The sequence below is a fragment of the Mustela erminea genome, chromosome 1 (assembly GCF_009829155.1).
Source record: "Mustela erminea isolate mMusErm1 chromosome 1, mMusErm1.Pri, whole genome shotgun sequence".
Taxonomy (NCBI): Eukaryota; Metazoa; Chordata; class Mammalia; order Carnivora; family Mustelidae; genus Mustela; species Mustela erminea.
Window position 1 is genome coordinate 78,757,149 of NC_045614.1, and position 12,742 is coordinate 78,769,890.

Sequence of the window (12,742 nt, forward strand, 5' to 3'; positions counted from 1 at the left end):
ACAGCTGCTTTCTCCTCTGACCCAGGATCCAATCTGGTTTATGCATTGCATATAACTTGCATGTCTCTCTTAATCTGGAACAGCCTTTCAGTCTTGTCTTTGCCATTCATAATCTTGGCATTTTTGAAGGGCACTTGTGTTTGTTTGTTTTTTTTAATTGGGTTATTTTCTTTCTATTTATTGAGTTTTTAGAGATTCGTATACTCTAGATACGAGTCCTGAATCAGATGTGCAATTTGTAAATACTTTCTCCTAGTGTGTGCCTTGTGTTTTCATTCATTTCATAGTAACCATTGAAGAGTAGACATTTCTTATTTTGATGAAGTCTAATTTATCTTTCTCTCTTTCATGGCTACTAAGCACAAGTTTTGAATTCATTCTCATTAGACTGGCCTAGGTTACATATTCACACCATGAACCAGTAATAGAATATGACAGGTTTGGACACAATAGGATGCTCGGCTTGAGTCAGCTGAATTGTTCCCAATCCTGCTGTTTTTCCTCAAGTATAGAAACCCAAGAAGTGGAAAAGCATCTTAAACCCTGGGTACATTTAGGAAAGGTGAAGGATGGAATGGATGTTGGGCAACATCCTCTAGAAGCTACTCCAAGAAAAAGCCAGTAGACCACCTGAGCACCCTCAGGGCAGTGCTGCCTGGCTCTAGGGCCATTCCCTCCTCAGTCTCCCCACCATCCAATGGCCACATGTCCCAGTTCCAAAATCCAAGAGCCCTTGTCCTGTAACATGCATCTTTGAGCCAGCCTGTAAGATTGTGGCTGAAGTACCCGGCTTTTTTTTTTTTTTAAGAGAGAGGGAGTGGGAAAGCATGGGGGGGTGCGGGGTGGATGGGCAGAGGAAGAGGGAGAAAGAATCGCAAGTAGACTCCCCACTGATAGCAGAGGCTGATGAAGGGCTGGCTCCCTCTCACAACCCTGAGATCATGATCTGAGCCGAAATCAACAGTCAGTCGCTTAATCGACTCAGCCATCCAGGTCCCAGTACCTCGCTTTTTGTCTCATATCTTACAGGGAAGGGAACATGTCTCAGGCATCACTAGCACCCCCTCACACCATAAGCCCGGTGCCTCACTCACAGTCTGCCTTCAACAAATCCCCAAGTCATGGGCTGAATGAGGAAGCAGCAATCACATTAGGTGCTTCACCATGCACACAACCGTATGTCTTCCTTTGGCCTGCCTGAGCCAAGCCATTTGCCCGTCAATTTCCCGTCCCCTCCACGTGAAAGCACCAAAGAGAGAAATGCAAGTAATGAAGTTTTTTGTAGTGTACACACTGTCTGCATTAAATAATGTATATTTCAAGTCCCCATTATCAGATGTTTATGGACCACTAGTTTTTAATTTACTAAAATGTTCTCTTTTGCATTAAAAAACATTTAATTATTTTGAGGAGGGGGTGGCTGAGAGGAAAAAAAAGCTAAATCAAGTTTGGAAAAATGCCAATGCACCGAGTTTCTAAATATTTCTCCCACAACAGAAGTTTTATGCCCCCTTCCCTCTGAAAAAGGGCTGGTTATTACTACTGTTAATATTCATGCCTCTCATCTCATTTTGTTCTCCCAGATACAGGCAAAACTTTTTGTTCGTACTGTCAGGATGGGGAAATGGGAGTCTCTAAGTGGCTATGTGATATATCTGAGTTACCAGTGGCTCTGAAACCCCCAGGGAGTTAGTACCGCTTTGGAATACAAATCTGCCATCAACAACACAGCTCCTGTCTTTTTCCCCAACTGCTACTCAAGTGTAATCTGAAAATCCCCACAGTTCTGTTTTCCTACCATCTCTTTTTACACCTAGCCTTGGCAATCTATCCTGAGTGTCAGGTCGAGTTCCACATACTATGTCCTCCACGACTTGATTTTGGAAGCTGAGCAAATCATATTTATAGATAAGACAATGACAGAAAAAAAGTTTTTTGAGCCTCCACTTACATTCTTTGGACATTCCCACTTCAAAGCACTTCTGGAGTCGACAGTATTGGCATCGATTCCTGGTGACTTTGTTAATAACACAGTTCTTATCTCGGTGACAAGTGTAAATCATGTTCTTCTGAATACTTCTGCGGAAAAAGCCCTGCAAGCAAGTGAGAAGATGAGAAGACTAAGTAAAACTACCAAGTTTCATGAGAAATCAAAGCCAGCCTTATCAATGCACTGATTGCTTGGTCTGACTCATGAAGTGATGGAAGCTGAAAAGTCAACGTATTTGAGCCTTAAAATCCTTGTGAAATATTAATAGTCAGCTCTCCCTTTGTTTTAAATCAGAAAGCCCCTTTTAATCAAAACTAGACATGACCATTATTATCTAGCTGAAGGAAAAATGAATACCAAGCTAATTCACTTGGAAAACATAATGCAGAGATGGGTTCCCTCCAAACAGGCTTAACTTCATAAGCAGTTCCCTTGCTGGTCAGAAAAATTTCAGGTGAGCCCACTATCAAGAAACCCAATATCAGATGCACTACGCTTGCAAAAGAAATGATAAGATTCAGGGAAGAATGAGGTCTTCTCAAGAAAGTCTTTTCCACTTCTTTCCCACATATTTAGCTCATTACAATATTTAAAATATAATTTAACTTATAGAGTATGTAGAAAAATATTATCCAAGATTGGAAATAAGGTATAAAAAGACCTGCCCATTTAATAGCACATTGGAGTGGTGCTGTCCAAAATGGTAGCCACTAAAGACATAGAGGTGTTTAAATGAAAATTAGTAACAATGAAATGAAATTTAAAAATCGATTCCTCAGTTGCACTAGCCACATTTCAAATGTTCAAGAGCAACAGGTAGCTCATAGCTACCACACTGGATAGCCATATGTATGGAAGATCTTCATCATGGCAGAAAGTTCTGTGGGGCAGCACGGTTCCGAAGCACTGGCTTTGTGACAAGCTTACCTAAGAGTCCTCTGACACTCTTGGGAAATGTAACTTTGTTTGACCTACTATTTACGATTGATTGGACACGGGCTCTGTAAAGACTGGAGAAGGCTGGTAAATTACAGATCTATTTGTTAAGGATAGGTGCAAAGATTTCTGTCTGGCTGAAATATAACCAAAGAGTATTGTTTTATTGCCTTGTAGGACATTAACCAGTTTTGTATCTGACTTTGCAGTCTGATCCCAGCGTTCTTTCTGCCTTTCACCATTATCTGCCAAGCAATCTACCTAGCCACCTAGATATTTTGCTCAAATCCTCCTTTGAACCAGCTTTGCCATCCTGCTATTTCTCTCACTCTTGAGTTCAATAAATCTCCAACTACATGCTTCCTGAATATTTGAATGAGTTGTTACTTCTCAACTTTCTGAAAATTATATTTTAGCCGAAGCAGTAGTTTATCCCGATTTTTGTGAAATGCTGATGAAATAAAGCAGCTTATGGCCTCATGAGCACACGGGTGGCCACCTTCTCTCCTTTGTCCTCCTCATTTCTCCCACACCGTTTGCAGACAGTGGATAATCAAGGGCTACTTGTTACTACACAGATGAATGAGCAGTGAGTGGAGGGCATACCTGCTCTCTTTTCTCTCTCCTAACTGCCCAACAAAAACCTCTAAATTGCTAAGAGTATTAAGAGCAGGGAGCTTTCCCTTCTCAACTGTGATGTGACTATTACCTACATTAGCAACCATTCTCTCAGACGTAAGAAACACACCACGGAAGGTGCTAAACAGCACACAAGGCTCACCATCTGAGTTCAGCTTTCCCTGTCGTGCATTAACACTCCAGGAACCAGAACTAAAATCATTTAAAGCTAAAGCACATTAACAAAGAAAGCTCATGTAACACCCATCGTTTAGGATATTTACGTGGGCACCCTAGGATTTTAATGTCTAAATAAACATATTTTTACTGGCATAGTTCAACTGTAAACGCCTGGAAATCTTGTTTAAGGTTGCAACTCCTGTCACATCCCAGACACATACCTTTTCCAAGAAAATACAGTTTATTTTGGTACCTCTGGAGCTACAAATATGTCCCAAATCCAAAATAACAGGTTACTAATACCCTGAACCTCTAAGAGAACCTGTGCAGGGTGGTCACCTCAAACAGATCTTTTCAATGAGAAAAATATACCTACAGGAAACTTCTGGCTGCCAGATGAATAAACTTGATTTACAGAAACTGTACGGCCCTCCTGCCAAGAAACACTGACCCAATGGAAGATCCAGTCTTTTCTGCATGTTCGAAGCAAGTGAGGTATGCACAAAGGTGACCCCCTCCATTTATTAAAAAGCCAAATATTCAGTTCAGCAAATACTTAGTGAGTGACCAAGAGGGGAAGAGAAAACAATCTCATGATACTCAAATGAAAGAAAGAAAGAAGAAAAGAACTTCCTGTGTCATTAGTTATCCACTCAGTCAGGTTCAGTAACAATGTCGGCAGAAACTAAATAGGTCTTCTTGGTTTTCCAAATCAGGTTTTTGGCTAGATATCAGGAGAAGGTCTAAATTTCAGTAAATCATTTCCACCATGGTAGGATACTTGCTGACTAATACATAGGCTGGGAGGCATTTTTTATACATGGATTGGGTAAACAGAAGAGCCCTCTTAGGCCAAAGAGAGGTTTGCATTCTACAAATCCTCCTCCCAATAGATGTGAGATATTATTATTTGAACCTTATTTCCTCATAGACCACTGCTCTGAGGACTTAGTGTGTGCCTGTGTGTGACATGGTAGCCCCAAGCCACCTCAGTTTTATCTACTTAATATTTTTACTGAGGTTGGTTCTTCTTTTTATTTTTAACATTACTTAAAATGGAGGAAGACCTTTAATCTCTGGCTTCATTTGAAAACCAGTACTGAGGGACCTTGGGTGGCTCAGTCGTTGGGCCTCTGCCTTTGGCTCAGGTCATGATCCCAGGGTCCTGGGTTCAAGCCCCGCATCAGGTTCCCTGTTCGGTGGGAAGCCTACTTCTCCCTCTCCCATTCCCCCTGCTTGTGTTCCCTCTCTATGTCTCTGTCAAAAACAAACAAGCAAACAAACAAAAAACCAAAAACAACAACAACAACAACAACAAAAACAAAAAACCAACTTAAAAAAAAAAGAAACCCAGTATTGACTGTCAATATTAAAAGGCAAATATAACACAAATAAAATGCAAGTCAAGCAAAATAATAATCAGATATTATTTCACTTACTGGATAATAAATCTGCTAAGGGCTTAAAACCCCAGACTGTGTCACTTCTTGCTCAAAAGGGAGCTAAGCAAGTGTTAGAGACAGATCAGCACTGACTTGAGACTTCCTCTTTGAGGAATTCAGAGAAAATGTTTCTTATTATGTGGTTCAGTGAGATATAAAGCCACGAATCTGTGCCACCTAAAATTGGAACCCTCACACTTTGAGAAACAAAACTGCAACCCAAGTCTTGTCATATATAAAAATGGGCTTTAAGGGGCGCCTGGGTGGCTCAGTGGGTTAAGGCCTCTGCCTTCGGCTCAGGTCATGGTCCCAGGGTTCTGGGGTCGAGCCCCACATTGGGCTCTCTGCTCGGCAGGAAGCCTGCTTCCTCCTCTCTCTCTGCCTGCCTCTCTCCCTACTTGTGATCTCTGTCTGTCAAATAAATGGATAAAATCTTTAAAAAAAAAAAAATGGGCTTTAAAAGTGCGGAGTCCAAAGCGTGATAGTCCTTGAAGCAAGTGGATGGGCAGAAACATACCTAGAGGAGAGAACACTGAAAAGTTGAGTGTGTAAAAGCAAGGATCAGGCCCCATTTGGAGGAGAAATCTGGGGAGTGAGGGGAGGAAGGAGAGAGAAGAGGTAGGAGGCAGAGAAGAAGAGCCGTGGAAAGGAAATCCAAGGGCTGGATCGCAGCCTCCTCACGACCACTGTGTAACCTTGGGCACCTCAGTCCAAAGAGGCGAAGCTCTCTCCTCTCCTCAGTGAGGGGCTGGATGGCTGACTTCCAAGATCCTTTCCAGCTGTACATTTCTGGAATTCCAAGTGCATCTTCACACCAGAGAGTGACAAGGTGGGATGCCTTCAAAGTGAGGATGAAAGGAGTTTCTGTGAGCAAAGAAAATGGCCAAGGAAGAGGTGGTGTTTGAAAACTAAGGAAAAACAGGTCCTCTACCTATACAGGCAAAAACTACAACTTGCGGGGGACCAGCCTAGAGCTGCTGACACTACAACTGTATTCTTTGGTGGGGGGGGCAGAGAGGGGTGGAAAGAGAAAATCTTAAGCAGGACACAGGGCTACATCTCACAACCCTGAGATTATGACCTGAGAAGAAATCTAGAGTTGGACACTTAACCAACTGAGCCACCCAGGTGCCCTGCCTCCCCAATTTTATTCTTGCTTTCCTAAAATATCCTTTGCCTAGTAAACCCAGAAAAATTCTGTCTTCAGGATGTATGTCACCTCATCCAGCCTTCTCTGACTGATCCAAGCACACATAAACGCCTCTTCTAGGTAACCTTGGTATTTTGCTTATCTTTCTATATTACTCCAAATCAAATATAATATTTAAAATATTAAACAACAGCACTGTTTACTTCAGAGGCTACCTGGGCAACATGGAAGATTGCTAGCCTGTGGCCAGCAGTCACAGCCTTCGGGAGCCAAATGGGTATCATAAATTTCTACAACGGGGTGTCACCGTATCACCAGCAAGTGTGACATCTTCCTTGCTGACCCCCTGACAGAAAAGAAGCAGGGACATGGAGGCCAGCTTTCCCAGAACTAAAGTGGGCGGGTTGCTGGGCTCTCACATGGCCTCAAAGCAGTGTTTAATGTGTCTTCACATTAGAACCAAGACAATGGACTTGGGTGGGGGACAGAAAGACGTTTTGGTGGCAATGGTTACTCAACAGATGGTAAGAAAGTATTTTAATATTTCAACACCTAATAAAACTGTATGAGTGCATATTAGCTGAATATTCCCAGTAGTGGGACAGTGGATTAGCATGGGAGATAATAAATAGTTATTCAATGAACAAACGGATGATGATGCCCTCAGCTCTAATCAGAGACAGAGTGAGACTCCTGGATGTACTATGCCTTCATTCCATAAGATATTCATCCACAGTAATGCATTCCCTGAGGAGGATATTGTCCGTACTTAAGAAAGTGAGCTGCCGGACTTCTCAGAATTTAGTAGAAGACCCACTGGGCTGAGATGTCATCAGCTTAAACAGTCAAGACTTCTGGGTTGACATGGTTACATGTCAACCATCATTAACATGGATTCATGTTGGTTAGCTATGATTTCTGTCGTTGATCATAACTTCTGTTGGTTAATTTTGATTTCTCTGTGACTTTTGGTGGTAAATCAGGACTCCTGTGGTTTGGGAGAAACACAATTAACACTCTAGCTACTTGAATCAAGAAGACGGATCTGCACCACAAACTGAGTCCCGTATTTTCTGACCACAGTTTTTCCAACCTCTCTTCCCTCATGCTCCTATTCTTGCTATCAGGGAAACTGAGATCCAGGCAAAAGAAAAGAAAAAAATACACCTATGGTGGCGAAGGCCACATATGCATTGGAGTGATTTGCTTCATGTCTTAGCAATAATCCTGGAATGCCCATTGCCTACCCAGATTAATTCTGTCTCCTCTTGGGGTTATGAGGTACCATTGTCCCACCTAATCATCTCCTACCTGCAGTGCAGACATACTCCTAAATCAAAAGGAAAGGTAACCATCTTTTTTAAATCTAAATATTCTCTTCTCCCTAAATATCTAAAATTCATAATTACCTTGATAGACTAGTCATGTCTTCCAAATCCGTTAAGGACATAGAGAAAAGTGGCTCACTGCCCTCTCTCCTTCGTGTTTTGATCCGATAACTTCAGCCTCCACATCTCCTCCAGTACTCTCAAATCATTGCTCAAATTCTGATCCTTTTTTCATTTTTTTCTTCCGTGGACCATGTTTCAACTTCTGTTTTTCAGATGTCACCACACATAATATCCCCTACCACCTCCCCAGCAGAGTGTTTTTTGTTGGTTTAGATGCTAGCCTAGCAATTGAACTCTAACTCTGTGGCTTACTATCTGTGGGACATTAAGTGAGTTACACAAAGGCCCATTTCCTCATTTGGGATAAGGAAAGTGCCTACACTTCATGGGATTACCTAGTGTACCCAATTAAGGGACACATAAAGTGTGAAGTCCAGACCCAGCACATAGCAAGTGCCTAGTGAATGATAGCTTTTGTTACTGATGAAACTTCCTCTTTTCAAAGCTTTCTTCTGGAAAACTTCCAATACACACTTTGTATTTAAAATAAAGACTCCCCGATAGGAAAGAACACCGTTCTCACTCTCTGAACAATACAGACTATTATGGGTAAACAACCTCACAATTCCAAAAGCCATCTCTCTATATATATATTCATTCCCGTACTGATTCATTCATCCAATGCCAGTTAACTGGAGTGGATGGTGGGTTCTCCTGGGGCATACAAAGATACAGAAAGCATGGTTCCTGCCCTTTCTCAACTTATCAGGAACATTAAATCAAGTGAACACTCTGTAGCAGATGCCACTGCGCAGTGTGATAAGAACTTTTAATGGAAGAGAAAGTGAAAAAGTGCCCAGTGCCTGGCACAGAGTAGCCACACTTAAAATCCTTACTGGGTAAAGCCGTAAGAAGGGAGACGGCCCTTGATTCTAGCTCTAATGGAGGGGTAGGATTTGAATGGCAAGCTCTCCCTCAAGGAACAGCTCAGCTTTGCCAAGATCCCAGGTGAGGAAGTACATGGAGGGGGCTGTGGTCTGGGCTGGCAGAGGTGTAAATGATGGGCTGTGTGTGTACAAGACACAGCTGAAAGAGCAGACTGACGATCAGACCAGCCAGGATCTAGATGGGCATGTCGGGCATTTACTGGGGGAAGTACTCATTCTTCCATGCAGAAGGGTAGGGTCAGAATTACAATCTGCCAAGATTGTACAGGAGGCTGCCAATCTCTGATTTCCTCGTGCATTAATTTAACACATACTAAAGTGGATAGTGACCTCCGTGTATGAATACAAATACCTATACCCCTGAACCTGCTTTGGGGTCTGGTCAGAAACGTAGCCCAAGAATCCTTGGTCTCTGAAATAATGGCCAATCTGCTCACTTGTATTTAATCATAGAGTTACCTGTGAGAATTCATAGTGTGGTGTTTTGAGTAGAAGTAGCTTTTTAGGCCTAGAGCCATTTACATCAGGTTTAACATGTGCGAAATGTGTCATGATAGTTTGAAGAAAGGTACTAAGCAAAAACTTCTTTCTTGGGGCATCTCAGTGGCTCAGCTGGTTGGGCATCTGCCTGTGGCTCAGGTCATGACCTCAGAGTCCTAGGATCGAGTCCCACATCGGGCTCCCTACTCAGGGGGGAGCCTGCTTCTCCCTCTGCCTGCGCCCTCTCTCTCTCTCTGTCTCAAACAAGTAACATCTTTAAAAAAAAAAAAAATCTTTCTTTTATATAAACAAAACGAAACAAAACAAAACCTGGCAATTCGGCAGGGTACCGGGATTAGGAGAAATCCACCCAAAAAGTAACACGGGAAGCACATCTGTTTGCACTGGGCTTCTGCAGAGTTAATTTCTATCCCATGCAAAGTTCAAAAGGGTAATTTCTCCTTCTAGAGTTCAAGAAGAGAGACAGTGAGGAGTGTTACTTTGTCCTTCTCCCTCGGTCATGAAAGGGAAAAAATTTCAACTCCCTCTTGCTCAGAAAGTTACCAGCTGGCTGCCCCAGGTAGTCACTCACCCGGCGAGCAGGTCGGACCCTGGTGAGGGGCAGCCCCAGGCCAGCACAGAGCTGCAATTCCCATTTCCAGCCAGCGGGCGAAGATGCGGCCAGTGGGAGGGGAGTACGGAATAATCCCATCACGGCTACTTTGGGAAACACGGTTTTCAGACCAGGAAACACGTTGCCTTAAACAAACAAAAAACACCCTCCGGAGTGAGTGGAAGTCTATGCGTGACAACGTCTGAAAAGTTATTAATAGCGAGATTTGTGGGGGAGAAAGAGAAAAGTGAAGACCTTTTCACCCCACTAAAAGACAATGGGTGAGAGGGAGGGAGAAAGTAGAAAAACAGCCTACTATTTTGATGACAAACAGAGTTTCCTCCAGAGCAGGGAGGGTGGGCAGAAATGTAACTCAAAGGACACTGAGTGAGTTAGGGAGAGGGCTGCACTCAGAGCCTCGAAAAGGAAAACAACCTAAGATTCATATTCCAAACAAGAAAGCTGAGTTGTCCCAAGAGGTAGAGGCTTAGAGTTGTTTATTTTTTTGGTTTAAAAAACAAAACAAAACCCTGACAGGACAAGGTCCCACTGTTGGGAATTTAGTAAAGATGAATGAGGGACAGTAGTGAAGCCTGAGTGCTCTGCTGTTTACTAGCCATGGTTTCTAGAAGGTCCATCATTCCATGGTGCCTCTTGCCTGCTAACTGGAAGAGGGTGTCCTGTCCCTTCACTTAGAATCTGACCACAGATTTTAGGCCTATCTCCTTCTAAGCCCCTTAGACCACAAGCTTCCTTGGCATTTACTCTTCCCTAGATTAGTGAGGCAAGCCTTCATCTTCGAGAGGTGTAGGAAGATGGTACTAGAAAGGCAATGAGACAGACTGAGCAAAAGCATCACCTCTGTGGGAACCAGTCATTCTGGAAGAGGGTAATGATAGCATTGTCCTGGACTTTGTCAGGTGAATCCTTGAGAGCTCAACCCCCAGAGACCCACAGGCCAATGCTCTCAATCCTTTTAATCCTCAATTAATTAAAACTCCCTGGGAAGGAATACCAATGAATAGGCAGTTCTTAACTGAGAACCTGAACTCACAACATCAGAAAATCACAGTCTAAACTTCCAAAGTTTTCAGTGTCCCAAGAAGGGCACTGAGCCACACATTCAGTTCACAATGTTCTTTGTTTTTGAGGAACATGATCTGGGGAAGAAATGCTACTAGGTAATACAAACTGGAAACCAACAGAAAGGAGAGATTAATCAGTTGGATAAAATGTCTTTTAATTTCGGTGAAAACATGTCTTTAGATTTCAAATACATGATCTTGGATAAAATAATTTTTTTAAGTGATCAGTTATCCTATGGGTCTGATTATTATTATAACCAGGTCTGAGGAGCCAATAATCTCTAAACACAATATTGGGGGAGAGAGTTCCATAAATAAGGCAGGTCCACATTGCTAGTGAAACTGGCTTTTTCAAAAAGTGAAGGGATCTACTCTGGGCGGGCGGCTTTGCAGGCCCGTGACGTGGGCACACACACAGCCGGGTACTTGGATTACTGCCCTGCTGTCACTGTCTTGAAATCCTGAATAATTTTTGAACAAGAGACCAGCATTTTTATTTTGTATTGGGTCCTGCCAATTAAGAACCCAGTCCTGGCTCTAGGATCCCATCACTTCTCTCCATGTTGCCTTTGTGAGGATGTGGAAGTTCCAGGTAATCTCTCTTCTTCCCTAGTTGACCCCCAAACTCGTTTTAAGACTGTAGATCAGACAGAATTATACAAGTCTACTGCAGTCACCACTTGCTCCAGGATCTCATTGGGGTGATTCAGAGCAAGTCCACAGCCTTAGGAAGAGGCAGAAAGGGACACCATTTGAGAAGCATTTTATGTTTAACTGTTGGGCTTTATTTCCCACATGGGTAAGGGACTTTGGAGGAGGGGTCTGGGAGGACTAGGAAGAAGATGAAGAACTTTTTCAGAATTGGATAGAGTGTGCCCCCAAATACCATATGTATTTAGGTGCAGGTTCAGGAGGGTGCCCAGAAGCTCATTCATACACCACTTAGATATCTCTGACCCCCACTTGGGAGCCACTGAAATAAAGAGTGAGTTAGAAAGAAGTGAAGAATACGGGAAGCCAAGCAGTGCATCTGTTACTCAAAGCATTTCTGTGCAGCAGGTTAAATATTATGAATACTGTATCTTGGGGACCACTGCCCCTCTTCTCAAGAATTGGAGTTGAGATGTGTTAGGGAGAAAAACCCTAAGACAGGAAAAAAGTCTGAAATGGATGATTTCACTGAGCTCCACATAGCTTTCTTTAAATCTGGTCTTGAGAATTCACTTTAAACCAACTCAAGACATCTGTTTTCTAGATTACTTGGGTCAGTTATTTTGTGCCCTTCCACGCTGAAACGCATAGTTACCGATTTATTATCAGGATTACTCTAAATATAACTGGGCAAGAAGCCAATGCATTTTAAGTTTTCTAATTCTCAAATATTTTACAGAGAAAATGCACCGAATAGCTCCTCAGCTACAGCCCAGGAGTTAGCAGACCCCAGGTGTTTTGTGCATTAATTACTAAATCTCATCTAGACCCAAATTCAAGATCCTCATCTGGACTGAAAGGAGGGGGGTGGGCAAGCAGAAGGAGACAGAGCCAAAACATGCTCGAATCTGCTTAAACTCTTTGAGAGGAGCATAAATTTCGAAATCTCTTTTAGAAGTTTGGTATGCAACATTTCACCATCAACAAAGCCGGGTCTTAGCTCTGTCATAATATGCAGGTTGATGACAATGTACATCACCATGGCAACTCTGCATATCCCATAATTCAAAAGCCTTCCACAGAACCCAATAATCATCATGCACTTATATTACTTCATAATGCTAAGAAGGACCTAAATTAGAAAGGACCTAAATTAGAAAAGAAATTAGAAAAAATAATGCCTGTCCACAATTTGTTGCACTTTTTCCAAGGAAATTTAATTCCAGGCTCATTCTAGGATTTTCTCACCGGCATCTCTC

The 12,742-nt window shown here is 42.6% G+C and overlaps 1 protein-coding gene across 6 annotated transcripts in view; it reads right to left on the minus strand.

Annotated features, from left to right (window-relative positions):
* Positions 1–12,742, minus strand: part of RARB (retinoic acid receptor beta) — a 725,834-nt gene that overhangs the window by 94,660 nt on the left and 618,432 nt on the right. For all 6 annotated transcript variants that reach the window (XM_032327731.1, XM_032327902.1, XM_032327988.1 and 3 more), the window contains one exon: positions 1,952–2,093. In XM_032327731.1, coding sequence (XP_032183622.1) covers positions 1,952–2,093 — 142 coding nt within the window. The remainder of the gene's footprint in view (positions 1–1,951; positions 2,094–12,742) is intronic.